At 32.6% G+C, this 18,824-nt stretch overlaps 2 protein-coding genes across 2 annotated transcripts; both read left to right on the forward strand.

The window, feature by feature from the left end:
- Positions 1 to 3,438: 3,438 nt before the first annotated feature.
- On the forward strand, positions 3,439 to 4,457 carry LOC103853106 (FCS-Like Zinc finger 6). The gene is made up of 2 exons (XM_009130024.3): positions 3,439 to 3,956; positions 4,035 to 4,457. The coding sequence occupies exons 1-2, from the start codon at positions 3,613 to 3,615 to the stop codon at positions 4,180 to 4,182; spliced, it is 492 nt and encodes a 163-aa protein (XP_009128272.1). The 5' UTR covers positions 3,439 to 3,612; the 3' UTR covers positions 4,183 to 4,457.
- A 6,000-nt stretch (positions 4,458 to 10,457) lies between these two features.
- LOC103853105 (2,3-bisphosphoglycerate-dependent phosphoglycerate mutase) lies at positions 10,458 to 14,102 on the forward strand. Its single transcript, XM_018656283.2, has 8 exons — positions 10,458 to 11,836; positions 12,006 to 12,226; positions 12,301 to 12,524; positions 12,606 to 12,724; positions 13,218 to 13,374; positions 13,451 to 13,552; positions 13,623 to 13,742; positions 13,824 to 14,102. The coding sequence occupies exons 1-8, from the start codon at positions 11,505 to 11,507 to the stop codon at positions 13,866 to 13,868; spliced, it is 1,320 nt and encodes a 439-aa protein (XP_018511799.2). The 5' UTR covers positions 10,458 to 11,504; the 3' UTR covers positions 13,869 to 14,102.
- The last annotated feature ends 4,722 nt before the right edge of the window (positions 14,103 to 18,824 follow it).

The raw sequence follows: 18,824 nt of genomic DNA on the forward strand, positions 1-18,824 counted from the left end.
ATCTCTATTTTACATTTTAAGATAGATGTTTAAATCTTAATGTACGTTTTACATTTTTTTTAAATTGTGTATTTCCATTTGTTATACTTTCTATTTACGTAATATCTATATTTTAAATTTTAAGATATAATTTTAAATCTTAATGTAATTTTCCATTTTTTAAATTAGGTATTTACTTATATTATATATTTACTTATTATTTATTTTTCTTTATATTGTGTATTTCTATTTCTTATACTTTCTATTTACTAATAATTTTATATTTTAAGATAGATTTACATTTTAAGATAGATGTTTAAATACTAATGTACTTTTTCCATTTTTTAAAATTGTGTATTTCCTTTTCTTATACTTTCTATTTGCGTAATATCTGTATTTTACTTTTTAAGATAGATGTTTAAATCTTAATATACTTTTTCCATTGTCTTTAAGTTGTGTATTTCTTTTTCTTATACTTTCTATTTACTTAATATCTATATTTTACATTTTAAGATAGATGTTTAATATTTAATGTACTCTTTCCGTTTTTTAAAAGTTGTGCATTTACTTATTATTGTATATATAATTCCAATATTTATATATTTATAATATTTACTTATTATTTATTTTTCTATATATTGTGTATTTCTCTTTCTTATACTTTATATTTTGTTAATATCTATATTTTATATTTTAAGATAGATCTTTAAATCTTAATGTATTTTTCTATTTTTAATGTAAAACGGCAATGTTTAATAGAAGAACTTGGACAAATAGTCAAATAGTTATATTTATGTTTTTTTTTATAAAACGGTAATGTTACATTATGGAGATAAACCATTTTCTTTAGTGAAAAATGGTAATCTTACATATGTTTAATGTAGTTTTTCCATTTTTTATGTTGTATGTTTACATATTATTGTTATTTTTAAATGTAAAATGGTAATTTTACACATGTTTAATATAGTATTTCCATTTTTTATGTTGTATGTTTACATATTATTTCTTATTTTCAAAATTATATATAATGTTTTTTTTTTACAAAATAGTAATGTTACATTATGGAGATAAGCCGTCTTTTTTTTTTAGTGAAAAATGGTAATCTTACATATGTTTAATGTAGTTTTTCCATTTTTTATGTTGTATGTTTACATATTATTTATAATTTTCGAAAATTATTAATATTAAAATGTAAAACTATATTTTATGCCACGTGTCATCTTTCGGGAGAAGTACTTTTTGCTGATGTGGACGCTCTATGGAGCCTCAAAAGGTCGCTTTTATTAGTAAGGATTTAGAGATTGCTATTTTAGAGGAATACATTTAATCATATATCACCTCTATTATATAATTTTTCTATTTCATAGGTGAAAATAGCAAAATAAATTGGAAATGGTCTAAAAAACAAAGCACAAAAACTATGCTTTTTAAATAAAACATCTTTTCGGGGCTTACGAAGTTGAGAATCTTGAGACCGACCATTTTGGTTCAATGTGCCACTCTATTTTATCTCTAGTTTTTTTGTGTGTAAAGAAGCTAGGTGACAATGCAACAACCAGAATAAGATTCTGGTCGTGATTTTCAATCACAAGGTATTTTATTACTAAATCAAAGCTTTTGAAGAGTATCTTCCCCATGCAACATTTTTTTCTGTTTGAGCAATTTAAATCTTCATCTACTAAAGTTAAGGTAATTTGGTAAGAGATATGAGGCATGCGAAGTGGCGTAACAAGAGAAGGCTCTATAAAACTGCAAAGGGCAAAATGTACTAAACATTGTTGTCAAGAAGGGTGGTCCATTCTTTATATAGCCCAGAAGTTAGGAACCAAATAATATAATTTCCCTTTCAATTTTCATTATTGATTTTATTACTGCGCAACAAAAAATTATTTTAGCCCACTACATAACAGTAATATTACAAAACATAATAAATGCAAATTGTACAAATCAATACTATTAAAAGGGAAAGAATCCTAAAAAATCTACCTATGAAAAGTTGTTTGGACTCTTTCACTTGACTTACCTATTTTTTTTGTCTTACCTTATATTTTTGTAACAAAATGTTAGTCTATAACATTACACCGTATATACCGACTTTTACTCCTTTCCTTTAGTGAGTTAACCATATTATTTATCAAATATTACGGTAATCTTACTTGGCCAATTTGCTGACAATACAACTATTTTGGTCGACTAACCCACGAACCAAAACAATATCATTCCTATACTATCGACTTCTAAACCAATTAATATATTTTGAAACTTATATAAAAGTTAACATATATCATACGTTATATTATACTATGTCATCTTACATTATATAGTTCTAAATATTTTACAAAATCAAATTTAATAATAATAAAAACTTAAGTAACCACCTCTTAAAAACAAAATTATATATTTTACACTAAATTATTCTCTATAAAAAAGTTATAATAAAAATGTTATTTGAGATAAATTTAAAAACTATTAAAAACCCTACAAATATATACTATTAAATTAGCCAAAAAATTCTGCTAAATAAATCTTAAGGTCTTATAAAATGCACACAAAAATAATCAGAGAGTAGGTTAGGACATTTGAGTCAGGTATGGATCGATTTCTTTCGGGTTTGAGTTCTCTTGATCCTAAAAATATGGACATAACTAGGTATTTGAAGATTTTTGGTATGTGTCCAGGTTGGTTCTTTCGGGTTCAGATATGTTCGGGTTCATAATTCAAATACCTGTAAAACACCTATAATTTTTGGATATGTAACGGGACTGGATGTGTTAAAAAATGGGAATGGATTGTTTGGATATTCAAGACCCAAAAAATTCGAAGTACCCGAATACCTAAAAAATACCAAAACACGAAAAACCTGAAAACTCAAATAAATACAAAAAAATATTTAACTACCTAAAAAACCCATAAATTTACCTAAAATCTGACCAGAGAAACCGAAAAATACCCAAAATTTTTCAATAACCAAAATATTTTTTTTAAATATGGAATTTTCCCCGAAACCCGTAATTGAAAATACGAACCCAAAACTAAAAAGTATATGTAATACCTCAAAATATCCAAATATACCTAATTTACACAAAACATTTCAAGTACTAATCAACCCTCAGGTAGGATCCAGACTCGAACAGGGATCCGCGGGTCCAGAAAATATGTACTTTCCCATGGATCGAAACCCAAATAGCACCCATATTTCGGTTTGGTTTTCCGGGTCTAGTAAATGTCTAGGCCTAAGAGAGAGTTATATAAGATCATGTATACAAAATCTTAAATAAACTAATTGGTAAATTATATAATTTTAAGCAAATTTCTCTTCAATATAATATGACTTTTTAACATGATATTAGAAAACAATTTTAAAATACTAATTCATAAATTTTGTTTACAATCCAAAGAAAAACCCGCGGTTTTTAAGAGAGGGTCAAAATCCTGTATAAATTTATATTTCTAACGTGGCATTACCGTGACAGAAAGAAATGAACAGTTCAGATTCAGTCATCAGTTCATGGTTCTTATTTATCTTCCCTGTCCCTTCTCTTTTCTCACTCCCTCTTCTTTCTGTCTTACCTCTCTCTCTCTAGATTTTCTCTATTCAGATCCTTGAAAAGAGCTAACACACACACTAATACGATGTTGCTTGGAAAGAGACAACGACCACCGATTAAAAGAACCACGAGTCTGTCGGAGATAAAGTTTGATCTGAACCTTCCAGCAGAATCAGAGGTATCATCAAACCAGCAGAGTCCAACCCAAACCACCGTGGTTGGACCATACGGTTCCAACGGTCAAGTCGTAGCAGCATCCGTTAATCAACAACGTGGGATAGATGAACGGTTCCTAGCTATGGTCACACCGAGACCGAGAGGTAACCTGAGGAGACACTCAGGCGATTTCGCAGATGCTGGACATTTCTTAAGATCTTGCTCCCTCTGCGAACGCTTACTTGTTCCCGGCCGTGACATCTATATGTATAGGTACAAATAAATAGTCAACTTTGGTCATAGTAAAATATGCAGCGTTACATATTAATGATGAACCGTTATAAATGGCAGGGGAGATACGGCCTTCTGTAGTTCAGAGTGCAGGCAACAGCAAATGGCACAAGACGAGAGGAAAGAGAAAGGTAAACCGGCAAGGCAATCGGTGGTGGCAGCCACCGCAAAACCCGGCAAAGGAGGGAGAGCTGCAGCCGCCGTGTAATACCCACATATATATATGGTTATAATATATTTATATGTTGTTTGTGGCTTGCTATGTGTTTGTATATGATTATGATGGGGTATTACATATTCAAAGCAGTGAGCGTTAATTAACATGTGTTAATCACTCTCGTGTCACGCGCTTTTTTACGAGGGTTTAAATTTTAAAAGTTTTTATTGTGCAAAAGTTTTGATCTATTTTGAAATAAAAATCAAATGTATGTAAGACTTGTGTAATTTTTTTTTAAGTACTTAATAAGAAAAAAATTTAGATTACAAGTTTACAGTAAACTTATGTGGGCGAGATTGCAGCTTAGTAGATTGAATCTAGATATGTAGAATGAACGATAAAAACAAATGAAATTAAGGATATTGGCAGTAGTAATTTTGCATCATGAGCTGGATATCGTCGGAGTTTACGAAGAGGTCGTCACTTCAAAATAAAAATAGAAAAGCAGCGTAATTGATTGGTAATTGGTTGATCAAAGTTAGAAATAGTGTGTGCATATGTTCAAGCATCAACTCTGGAATCATTAATGTTTTCATATATTTCACCACGAGAAAATATTCACATTATTTTTTATAAACAAAAAGTTTATAGCATACAAAATATATATACAAAAATATAGTATTCTTTTAGTTTCGTAAAGATCCACATTATAGAAAAAAAATTGTTTCAAAATAATACATTTTTTACTTTTTCAATGTATTATTTAATAAAAAATTATAAATTTCAAAAAAGTTAATGGTGTTTATTGAATTTGTATTGATTACAAGTTATGTAAAATTGTTATTTACAAAAACTAATGTATTTGCAATCAAATTTTAATGTGAATTTTTAATATGTGTTAAAAATCTAAAATATGAATCTTTTTGAAACGGATATAGTATATATGTTGCTTTGTGAATACATTTTGTAGCAGCAAGTTGATATTAACACAATTTAACGTAATAAGTAAGTAATGGATAGTATACCACTTGGCCAAATTGGCATGTGTCCGCATCAGATTTGGTAACTATCTGAACTCCAACGTCTCTTTGATCTCTCTACCCTAGCATCGATGCTCCTTGATTACTATTTTACGAAACAAAAGCAGTATATATAATTATGTTTTACGGAGAATTAAAAAGCTAAATCAAAAGCAAGTCCGAGATTTAAAATAAAGATGGTTGGCATCTTTATCGACCAAAGAAGATCGTAAGAAGCTGAGAGTAACTGCATGATTTCTATATATCCATTATTTAAAACTAAACCACGAATGCCATTTAAACTAGCTAGCTTCTTAAATATACGTGAAAATACATTAATTGTCAAACCAACACGATATAACAAGCAGTTCAACTGCGGTGCAGGACAATCGGTTCAACTGCGGTGCGGTTTTAACAGTTATAAAAATGTATAGATATATAATATATATAGATTTTTTGTTACTGTTAACTGCGGTATGGGCGGGACCAGGACCGGCTTTAGGGGTGTGCGAGGAGTGCTTAAGCACAGGGTCCTAAATTTTGTTCTTAAATTTCTTTAAGATTTAGGATCCAAAAATTTAATAAAATATCATTATCCAACAAATATACACAAGGGAAGGGACTGAAGAAAGTTCAGAGTTATGGGTATATCGCTAGGGAAGAAGAATAAGCCAGAAACACGTATCTTTACCTTAGGTGAATTTGTAAATCAAAGATATCTTCAATCCACAAACTTTTAACATGTCATTGTTTTAATTATTTTAAATAATGTGTATATATTTATTTTAATATATAGCACAGGGTCTACAGAAGTCTTGAGCCGGACCTGGGCGGGACGGTTGTAAACATTCGAAGCCTTAATACTTTATATATGTATGTATATTTATCCAGTTTGAATTATACACTTGGTTGAAGATAATCCTTATATAGAAGCTTCAATCTTGTTTTATAACGTTGAGCTTTCACTACGTAGAGAAATTGTAACTAGGATGCAGGCTTTCACAAAAATGACACTGCATGTGTCTAAGAGAAATTTAAGCTAGAAACTCAAAATTCATTGGCTAGCTACACAATACTACTAGATTATGTGCCACATATGCGTTAATTTGTCGTATTTGTTTTTTATGAGGGGACAAGAAATGAGAAGTTGTCCCGTTTTACTCTGTGGTTCTTCTATTTCTAACTTTGTATATTTAAAAAATACTCTTAAACCTGGGGATAAGAATAGGGAAATTGCATCTAATAGATAAAAAAAAAAAATTCACTAACTAACTAAAAACATCCATTTTCTCCTACTTTCTCTTCATATCTCTTTCTACTATTTCTCTAAAAATCTAATTTCACTTTTTTTTTTTGGCTATTCAGTAAATAAGCCCATAAGAATAAGGAGTACACGTGCAAATATGCTTAATGCTTTCCATTAAATTTTTTTTTTGTCTTATTGATCCTTATTACTTCGACTCCAATATACACCAAGGTCTAATGATATAATACAAGGTTAAGTACAGTTGAGAAAGGCTAAATTGGTGGAGTATTTTATTTAATCTCATTAGTGCTAACCGTCTTTTAATCTTGATACTAACTTACTCACATTATAAGCACGGTCGTAACCTTTTTCGTTTGTGTTAAGGCAACATTCTAAAACCACGGCCACGCATCTTTTCGCCTTTTATGCCAAACTTAGCTTATTTATTTTTTTGATTTAAAGTGGTGTTGGCCCATTTTATATATTACGGATCGAGTTGTTCCATCCATATTAAGCAAAGGCAAGTGGGAACAGCTCATGTGAATGTCTAAGTCATGTTAACTGTTGATCTTATTCTTAATTTAGACCTTAGCAAGTATCTCACGTATGTGTATTAAGACTTAGGAGTATACAATAAAACAAAACATACGCACTCAATTATTTTGATTCTTGATCTGATTTTAGATATTATACTCTCATACACTCCCCCTCACTCCACTTGCTTGGGTATAAAGTCCCTTTGCTTTTTTGTAGAATAATTAAATTTGAACTCTATTTAGTTTTATAACCACACAAAGTAGTATAGGATGGTTCGACTATGTATGAGTCGTATAATCGTATAGTTTGTCTGTAGACAACAAAGCGATTTGATTGGAGAGTAAGATGATTTCAATTATGCATTTCACAGTCAAATGGTAAAACGTTTTTAGACGGTGATATTTGTAGGATATTTTGATTTCAATTTTACTTCCATTACCCTTAGAGATATACCTTACCATCTAAACGAACTCATTTCCATCCGATCTATGGACTATTGGGTCATTGTCATCCTCTTCTCGAAATCCGCTTTGGTATCCGAATATGATTTCTTCTTTTTGGTTTTTTCAACTTTGGAAATTTTCTAAATTATCTAGTCATCAAATAGATTGGTCACATCACATTCACATGACCAAGTCCAACACCAACTTACACAATAGAAATATAATACTACATTTAAGAGAATAGATGAAAGTATTTTTTCTTTTGACAACAAAAGAAGAAGAAGAAGAAGAAAGTATAATTTAAATTACTTTTAAAAGAAGTGATGAAAGTATGATTTTCACTTGACTAAAAAGTAAATTTTCTTTAGACCAAAAAAGAAGAATGAAGTATATGTAAAAACATAACAGTGAAGAATGATCAAAATAATTGATCAAATGGAGTTTAAAAAATCAAAAGGTTAAATAGAAGGTTTTTGGTTTCGTACGATAAAATAATTGATGTTCGCCACTAAATGTACATCACATTGCATGAGTAGTTAACTGGTCATCAATGTCATCATCATGTGATTGAATAAACAATTCTCAAACTTATTATGATAATGCTCATCTCATGTTCTAACATTAACATCGCAGTGTGTGCCCTTTTCCTCCTTTTTCCCATGTGTTCACAGTTCACTGCATTATTATTAGTTGTAAACTTTTTTCTGCTGAAAAGGTTTTAACAGAAAATACCCGAAGTTTATGAAAATGTATCATTTTAAATGTCGTAGGCGGCTACAAACATACAAATGTAGATATGAGTGTGACTACCTTTGCTTATGCGTTTTGTGCAATGCATTACGCTAGCAAGATCGAACTTTCAGTTTAGGATACTCTTGCATTGACTAACTTATAAGGATTTGTTAGGGCCCATATTACATAACAACTCACTGAACTCAGACCTATCAGTGAAACTAATGGGCCTCTTTTAAAAATTACAAGAAAAACATTTAATTTTAGATGCTTTTTTTCCATGTGAGCACCGACAGACAATAAACAAGTAGAAACTACTATCATCCATCTGCAATCACGCAAACGCACCGCTTTTTTTTAAACAAAGTGTTTGTGAAGTTCTAATCATATACTGCAGTGTCAGCATATTCTAATTTCAAACTACAATAACATCCTTACTAATCTCACGTGCTTTCATCTTCTTCCCTTAGATTTTTGGTATGGTGCAATAAGTACCGTCCAACGTAGATTCCATATAACGGTTCAGGTGATACAGTCAGGCATGAATCCTCATAAAATAGGTAGCATTGCCGGCTCATAAGATAGGTAGCGTTGTCGGCTGTAAAATCGTATGTAATATTTTTCATAGTTTGTAATAACATAATTATCCAGAGTTAAAAAAAAAATTCTCCTCTCACTTTCTTAAATTTCTACCTTTACTTCCTTCTCACTTCGATCCATACTCTCTCTAGCTCCCTTCTCGAAAATGGCAAAACTAGTGATCTTGATGGTTCTCTCCATCTTGCCAGTGATAGCCTTAGTGGGGAGGAAGCAGCCACGCATCAGAAAAAAATACTCTGGTCGTTCAAGACATCACTTACTACGACACATGCAAGTTCAGTTTCGAGACCGCTGAATCCTCCTATGTACTCCCTTGTAATCTCTCTCTCTCTCCCTCTCTAAATTCGTTAGATCTGATGGAACTAGTTCGTTAGATCTGTGCTTTTATGTCTTAGATCTAAACTATGTACATGTGCGATGGTGAAGCTTGTGTGCAAAAACAGGAAGACAATAGAAGAGATCTACACAAACATAGCTGTATCGAACAGGCATGGAAAGTACATGTTCGTTTTCCACGACAACCATAATGACGAGATGTGCGATGTTATGCTTCTGAAAAGCTCAGGCAAGGGAACTTCTTTTAACAGTAACGCTCTCTCTCTCTAAATTCTCTCTCTCTCTCTCTAAATCCTCTCAAAGGAAAACCCTAATAGCCTCAGTTTTGGGTGGCCGGCGACTTTTTCCTCCTCCGTTGCCGGTCTGCCCCCCTTTTGCAGCTTTTTCTTCTCCCTCGCCTCTCCTCTCCTCTCCGTCCTTCCTCTCGGTTTCTTTCCTAGAGCTCTGAGTCTTTGTGTCACCACGGGTCAGATCTGGCACTTTTGGCTTCGGATCTCTGGTAAATCTATGTGGAGGAGTGGATGTGTGGTTGTCTTTGTCAAATTGTGGTGGTGGTGGTTCAAATCTGGCGTCAGATCTGGATATCGGAGGTGGGCCTCTCTCTTCCTCTACCTCCTCTGGTTGTCTTCTCGGCGTGGGTGAGTAGTCTCACTAGGCTGAAGGCGGTGCTGTTTCTCCTGAGTGGTGGAGTTTCGGTGTTTCTTTGACTTCCTTGGTGGTTCTCATATGTCGTCTTGTTAAGCCAGTCAGTCTTCTCTCAGGGGCTCGTCTGGAGTTACCATCTTTTCCAAGCCAGTCTGGTCTGTTGCAGGTTCTCTGTAGCGGGGGCGTGTGCGAGGTGGAGATTCTTTGATCTTGTCAACCAGGCTTCTCCTCTCAGTGGCAGCGCGTGCTAGGTCTTCAAGTTTCGGGGGCTTGATTTTGGGCTGGCTCTTGACCGCTTTGGCTGAAGGCGGTGCTTGTTTTCTCGGTCTTGTTGGTGCAGGTTCGATGGTGTGTGGCGGCTTTGGTTGCTCCTTTTCCAAATAAAGCTCTTCCTAGTCTGATTTGGTGTCTTGGTCTCGGGTGAAGGTCTCGGTCCGTGAAGGCTGCAAGTCTTGATGTCATCGCAAGCTATTCTTGAAAAATCCGATCTTTAAGGACTGATCATCGGGTAAGCCAAATTCTACCGGGTTCAGTTCTCGCATTCACTGCGGATTTCATTTTATGGCAAGCGGTTGTTCAGATTTTCATGTATCATTTGCTTATGTTTCTTAGCTTTGAGTCAGTCTCTGCTTACTTAGAATTGAGTCTGTGTTTAGCTTTGTTTATATCTTCTCTATTCCTTTTTTCTCTCAGTACTTTCTGTAAAAAATCTAAAAATTGGTAATAAATTTTAATATTTTACAAAAAAGAAAAAAAGCTCAGACAAGGGTTATTAGAAAATCTCTGAACGACGTGAACAGGCGCGCGTGATATTGAACCATTACAATGGTATTACGGAGCAGATTAGGCATGCTAACATGGGGTTTGAGAAAGATGTTACTGATGTGTTTTGCTCTGAGTTGATTAAGAAGTATCAGGTCGATGAAAATGAGATTTGAGATTAGTAGATCTGCTCCTTATCGATGTTGTGATCTGATGTTTTTTTATATATTTATTTTTGTTTTGTATGATGATGAGTCCGGTGATTGGAACTATGTTGGTGTAAGCTTTTCTTTATATTGATGTGTTACTTCCCGGCTTGGGAAGTGTCTTTAATATTGATTTTTTTGTTATTCATCTCTATTAATAGCTTTACATACTACATGCCAGCTGAACTTGATGGTTTTATGGAGATTATGATATAAAACATGAGGTGGAAAGAAACTTAGAAGAAGAGGTAAAGATAAGTAATTTTTTGTGAAACATATCATACAAAATACATGAAAATTCATAGGTACACATTTCTATTAAATTAATGATTTTTACAATACTAAATGTTCGAATTTGTATGATGATTTGCACTAAGCTAATATAGTGGTTGTGTTTTAACTACATCAAACAGATTAAATCGGACTGGACTTAATTACAAACCATCCCAAAAGCGTCAGAGTCAGGTCTTTGGACTGACTACAAACTCAACTCCCCAATCTACTTTGGGTATCAAACAAAATTTTGAATGGACTTTGGTGGGCCTAGTTATTTCTCATTCCATGATAAAATATTGTGCGTGTGTGTGTACACACTACAGAGAAAAACTTTTAAGCGAACCAAAGAGGCAAAGAGACCTCAGGTTTGGTATGCAACCCTACCAAGACACCAAGGGTTATTGGACCAACTGTCCCCAATCAGTTACTAGTACATCACCAAACTCAATATTCCATATTATATTATAACGTATTTCTGCAATTTCACTTGCAGTTTATTCGAATTATAAAAATAAAAACAGTTGTGGGAAGCAAAACAAAAAACAAAATAAAATAACGAGAATTGAAGAAAATGCCAAAAAAAAGACAGAAAATGCCAAAAAAAAGACAGAAAAACAGAACCAGAAAATTGCCAAATGTCAAAAACCCAAGTTTGGTCGCCGTCAGAAAGAAAACTTTCCAATTCGTAGAAGAGAAAAAGGGAGAGAGTCAAATAAAAACCCTAATCATTTCAATTGATCCCACACACACACACACACTGCCTTTAACAACCCCCCTGGCGTCGTCGTCTTCCCATTATCTTCTCTCGTCCTTATATAAAGATTCAAAACTTTCATCTATTGTTCTATTGTCCTTCTCCTCCTCTCCATCCTCGGTTTCATCATCGTCACAGCCTCTTAACTGGTATGTTTATTATGTCTTATTGGATTTTCAATTTATTATCTATACACGAGATCAATTTTGTTCAATGTGATTTTCGTTTTTTTTTTTTTTTGCTGCATTAGGGATTTAGTTAATCAAATTAGAGATCTTTAATTTAATCACTTAGCTTTACTACTCTTTGATGTATCAGTTTTGCAGAAATGGCTACGGTTGTGTCTCAGCAAGCAATTACTTCTCAAAGACCTTCTTCTAACTTCAAAGCTTCTCACTTTCTAAAGGAACCTCTCAATGTTCCTATCAAACTCAGACAAAAACAATTCAAGATCCAAGCAACTGCATCTCAAGCTCCACTTCTTGACCCTGTCTTGTCTCCTTCCAAGACCATCCCTCAATCTTACAAGAAAAAATCAAGTAACTAACACTCCTTTTCTCCTTGCTCCTCTCATTAAGAAACATCACTGAATCATTGTGTTTATTTTATTCAGATGAAGCATCTCTGATACTAATCAGGCATGGAGAATCGTTGTGGAACGAGAAGAATCTCTTCACGGGCTGTGTTGATGTTCCATTAACCGAGAAAGGTGTGGCTGAAGCTATCCAAGCCGGGAAGAGGATCAGCAACATCCCTGTTGATTTGATCTTCACTTCTTCTCTCATCCGTGCTCAGATGACTGCTATGCTTGCCATGACTCAACATCGCTGCAAGAAGGTTGGTTACACAAAACACATCTCAAATGATCTTTGCTTCCTTTGTGTTCTCGAAGTTGACTTTGTTGGTGTTCCTTTATAGGTTCCAATCATCTTACACGATGAGAGTGAAAAGGCGCAGACTTGGAGTCATGTTTTCAGCGAAGAAACTAGGAAACAGTCTATCCCTGTTATAGCTGCTTGGCAACTGAACGAGAGAATGTAAGAAACAATATAATCCATAGCTTTTCTTCTGTTTCTATTAGACATGCGGGTTCAGGTAGTTCAGTTTTTGTGTAGTTCGGTTCAACATAAATCTTACTGAATTAACCCGAAATAAAGTTTGGTTTGGTATTTGGTTGTTTGGTTTTTGAAAATCCTACTGAAGTTTTTGATTTTGGTTATATTTTGGTTCAATTTTGTTCAGATTTCAAAATAAGTTTGGTTATTTCGGTTTGTTTGGGTTTTGAAAATCTTACCGAAGTTTTTGATTTCAGTTTGATTTAATTTTGTTAAAATTTCAAATAAGTTCGGTTTTTGGTATGGTTTGTTTATAATTTTTTCTTGTTTTCTTAAGAATACTGAAGTAACCTGTTGTCGAACCAAAACCGAATTTTTTAAAAAAATCTACCGAATACAAATAAGTTCTGTTTGGTTCGGTTCAAAATCCCAGTCCTGGTTTCTTTCTTTTGACTATTCTTTGGTCTTGAATTAGGTATGGAGAGCTGCAGGGGTTAAACAAGGAAGAAACAGCTGAGAGATATGGAACACAGCAAGTTCATGAATGGCGTAGGAGTTACCACATTCCTCCTCCTAAAGGAGAGAGCTTGGAGATGTGTGCTGAGAGAGCAGTTGCTTATTTTGAAGACAATGTATGATTCAACAAAAAGATTCATTTTCATTTCTTTGGTTTTTTTTCTTTACTTAGTGTAATAATCGTTTGTGCAGATTCAACCAGAGCTTGCGTTTGGGAACAACGTGTTGATTGCTGCTCATGGGAACTCGTTGCGGTCTATCATTATGTATCTTGACAAATTAACTTCTCAAGAGGTAATAAAAACAACTAGAATGAGTCTTCTCAACAATGGTATTTGCTAAGAGTTTGTTTTGGTTCTTTAAGGTTACAAGTCTAGAACTATCTACGGGTTTACCGTTGCTTTACATCTTCAAAGATAGAAAGTTCATGAGACGAGGAAGCCCCGTTGGTCCTACAGAAGCTGGTGTCTATGCTTATACTAAGGTACAACCAAGCAAAGTTGTTTTGGTCGTTTGTTTGTTTCCATGGTTATGATGACTAATGAGTAATGCTTCTTGGTTTCAGAGATTGGCGCAATACAGACAGAAGCTTGATGAGACCCTTACCTAATGGAAGATCTGTCTCTCTTTAGTTTTGTCTTTCACTTTCTGAGTTCTTATGTAGTGAGACAAGAATCATCAAGAACAGTTTTATAATATGTACTAGATACAAAATCACGTCCGTTACATTGTTATTACCACTCCAGTATTGAGTTTGGTTTATATGTTTTGAGATTCAGACATTAACGGTAAGAATGAGGTTCATCTCTAACGCTTAAGAAATACTTTCCTTCGTTAGCTTTGATCAAATACTCACAAAGACCAATCTCCAACTCCATTTTAGCTTGCTCTCCATTACTTGAACACAATGCTCTTGAGGATTGGGCATCATTACTCGTACTCGCCTTAAATTCGCTTCTTGACTCGTATCCGTCTCGAAAATTCAATTACTCGTTGTTATCAAGGCAAATAACAAGTCGATAATTTTCATTACTTTAAAGACCAATTCAAATATCAAGTATCATTATTACTTTTAGTAATTGACTTCTATTTGTCATGTTACTCGCTCCATTACTTAATATTTGTTACATGATATATTCAATACTTCTTCATATTTGTTTTTTGTTATACTTGCATTTAGGAATAGACAAAATACTCATTACTCTGCTTATACTTGTTACTTGTTTTGTATCGGTCTTGATTTTTAAATACTCATTGTCATCTAATCAAGTATTAAATAGTAACAAGTATTAAAAATTTAGCTTGTTATTACTTGTTACTTGCTTAGAGAGACATTTTTGTCATCGTGAAAGTTATACAATGCTTATATATCAAAATATTTATATATTTTTTATTTGTCTTCTTTCTAATATGAACAAATATTTCGTTTAAAGTAATTCACATGTTATTTTAAGTAAAGAATAAACAAGATAAACTTTCATGTCTATTTCTAATAGAATATTATTTAGTAAGTAGTTTTTTAAATACTCAGAAAAACTCGTAAATAGTTCAAAGTGCTCGTAAATAGCAAATAATAAAGTGTGCAAGTAAACTGCAAGTAATTAATTTCTGATCAAGTACTTCAAATAACAAGTACTCATTTTTAACAAGTCAAGTACATGTCGAAAATTTTATTACTCGTGTAAGGCAAGTCAAGTAGCAAATACACGCAAAATAGCGAGTACTCGCCTTGTGCCTCAGCCCTTACTTGAACCCTACAAGCTGTTTCTCTATGCGTTTCCCTTCCTTTTTCTCCTCTCTCATGCCTCACAAACATCAGCACTGGAACTGTTTTCACCCATCTTCCCTTGATTCTCAACAACGACACTCACCTTAGTCTTGGCTATATCGTAACCTCCTCGTGTCTCCATTTTTGAAACCAGAGCGTATCGAACAGAGTCTGAGTTGGTTTGAGGTTTAGATTGGTTCAAGTAGAGATGGCTTTGAGTTAGAGTCTTGAACATGTAAGAGTGAGTTGAGTAGCTAAGAACATAACCAAACTCAAAACACTTTAGGTCCTTTGTAGAATCTTTAAGTCCTTCCTGGATATCCAGATGATGAGCTTATCCTTCCTAGGTCTGCTGGGCTTTTAAACCAATGGCCCATTAAGATAAATGTGATTTGTTTTTGTTTTTTCCATATTTCCCGGTTCAGGTTTAGGCTAGATTGTCCAAAAGAGATTAGTTAGGTGAGTTAGTCTTCTGGTATATATGTAAAAAATAGTAGTTAAGATATGTTTAAAGCAGCAAAACTAAACAAAAGGTTGTTTGGTTTGACATAAAGATAGTTAGGTGATCTGACGGTGGAAACTTTTTTCTCAAAATGGAATTATAAAAAATGATCAAGGATGTGAAAGTGTTAAACTTTACAAAACGTTCCTCACATTACACCTAACCTTCTTATTAGAAAATAAAAAAGAGTCATGGATTATATTTCTTGGATGAATTTTTTTTCCGTTTACCTTTCAGAAGTTTCACATCTATATTATTAAAAGAGAAGTACAAATTTATTCTTACCCTTAAACTTATAAAATATTTACAATCTAATACCATTGAAAATTAAATAAACCTATTATTAGGTTATGCTTATCTTTTCTAATTATTACATAATTTCTTTAAATAATTATAACACTAACAAAGATTTCGGCAACAAGAGAATAAAATCTTCATTTTCCCTATTCGTAGGTTTAAAACAAAAATCATAATAAACAAAATATTCTAAACATTAAACCCAAAAATATTGGGGATAAAATCATGCCTTTTATTATTTTATGTATATTCTATTATAAATAATAAGCCAATGTAAATTCAATATGATAAATATGTTTAATAGTACAAAGTATATAACACCGGATTTTAAATAGTATATAAAATAAATTTATTATATCTTATCACAAAATTTGATCCATAAAAAATAAAAATATTTGTGCGGATATACGGGTCATATTCTAAAAATGTAAGTGATACAATTAATGAATTACAAGACAATTTATAATACTCAATATAAATTATAAAATTATTGTTTTTAGAAATATTATATTAAACAATTATTTTATATGGATAAACTTTAAAAATATATATTATCACTTACACAAAAAAATATTTATTTATAAAAATTAAAAACAAAAACACGCACACGATAAATTTTAAAAGTATAGAATATTACTTACACAAAATAAATATTTATCTATAAAAAGTAAAAACAAAATTTGCGCTGGTGCACGGGTCAAAGTCTAGTATGTATTAAAGCTGCATTATCATTTTTAAAAAACCATAATAAAGGGGATTTTATGGAATTAAAGAGAGTAAAATAAGGATGTGTCATGTGTGTGTAAGCCACTGAAACAAATGTTAAAGCTTTACGAAACATTCTGCATATTACACACCTTGCAAATCCATAATAAAGCCAAGGAGCAACTCAGAGATATTTTTCATCGCATATACTATATTCTGGTGGTGTTACAATTCAAGTTGGGAACTATGTCTATTGATAGCAACAAGTTTATAGAATCCAAAAACAATGTACTAATACAAAGCTTGTTGTACTACTACTAGTTAAGTATTTTTCTAATGGAGAAATGGACCATATGTCACTTTATTCAAGTTACCACGCCAAGACGATGGTAAAACCGAATAAGAAAAAGGTCAAGGGTTATTCACCTAAATTTCACATGTCCTTCCTCATTAAAACGACGTCCAACTGCTCCGAAAACGACCACGCCCATTTTTATTTTCTGCACAATCTGTCATTAGGTTAAAACTTCAAATCCTACTTTCTATTTACAACAGGAAAGTTGTCACAAGGACTAAGAACTTCAAGTCTTAAACCATGTTCGTTTCAAAAAGTAATGTTTATAACTTTATATCTGCTAAAGTGTTTTTTAAATTTACTGTATGTTGATTATAATGAATCGAACAAAGTTTATTAAATTATATGGGAGTGGAGTATGTTGATTTGTTTTTATATGACGAGGATAAAATAAGATATTTCACAAAGACACAAGTGGAGTTACAGTTCACGGTGACCTCACAGCCAGTTAGATACCAGTTCAATCTGGACCGTTGATTATGAACACGTGACGTAAAAGTAACGGTCGTTGTGTTTCAAAAGTCTGACGTAAACCGCGTGAATGAGATAAAAAGAAACTTTTCAAAGTAATGATGAGATGGACACGACGCAATCCATGCCACTGTTTCTATTGGATGCTACCATTTTCCTTTATCCTTTACTTAAAGTTTTGTTTTCTCTTATAGAATTCGAGGCCGATGCTCTTTTCTAGCTATTCAGGTCTATTAATAACGTGTTATTTTCTTGACCTAGAAAACGAAAAGAAATTCAGCTTAAATATAACAATTTTCTTTCGAAAAAAATAATAAGACGATGCCAGACAAATAAACGCCTTTGGAAAGCCTTGTATTTTAACATTTTATAACCTTTTTAGTCTGGGGGATATCTAGTTTATCTGTTCATTGTCAAATATATCATCATGTTGACGATGTGTAATGTATAGATGAATATATATGTGTCGTCAAATATATATTTATATTTTCATATCACCAAAAACGTTACAATGAATCTTGGGCTCTTTCCGTGTGTGTGGGTTTAGCAGGGCCGGCTCATTGGGAGACAAACGGTGCGACTGACCTAAGTCTATATCTCCTGTATAATAATAATTAAGAAGTCTAATTTTTATATAAATCTATATTTTTATATATAAAAAAATTATAAATATAACAAAATACAATTGAAAAGGGTCCAAAATTATTTCATATGTATATATTTTTATTTTCATTACATAATACACAAAATATTATTAATTAAATTTTAAAATATTTTAAACATTATTTGTATATAAATTTTAGAGAGTAAATCTTTTTTTTTGCCTAGGACCGATGACGGTGTCGAGCCGGTCCTGGGGTTTAGTGTTGAGCTGTTGATGTATAGATGAAGCAGACGTGTGAACATTTTGTAAAGGGATGGCATATTCCTTCTTGAGTATAAAAAAAAATGATATATTAGAGTAACTTCAAAGGTAGAAATATACAAATCAGGTTGTTAGTAATAAAAATATAAATATTTTGATAATTATTTAGTCTTTATTTATTTTTTGTATTTTGTATAAAAAGTTATTCAATTGAAAAATGAAGTTTTTTTTAACGCTGATTTATTACGATTTTACAATTATGATATAGGAAATATTACATAGACGATTCGACAACCGACAATACTACCTGCCTTATGAAGACCTACGCCTAACTGCATCATCTGAGCCGTCCTATGAAGATCCACACCTGGCCAAATTTTACTTGCACCATGTTGAAGATCCCTTGCAAGCTTTTTTTCTGTAATCTGCATAATTGTTTAATAAACCGTTCTCTCCGGGACTTGAAACCTGGATTTCCTGTAATCTGCAATAAATTGCATAGTCTGGGATTCGAACCCCAGACATCGATGTAGAAGCCTTTAAACCTTAACCAATAGGCTACGGTGCTTCCACAAAAAAAAGAACGTTTTTAGTCAAAGGTTT

Source organism: Brassica rapa, chromosome A02 (assembly GCF_000309985.2).
Source record: "Brassica rapa cultivar Chiifu-401-42 chromosome A02, CAAS_Brap_v3.01, whole genome shotgun sequence".
NCBI lineage: Eukaryota > Viridiplantae > Streptophyta > Magnoliopsida > Brassicales > Brassicaceae > Brassica > Brassica rapa.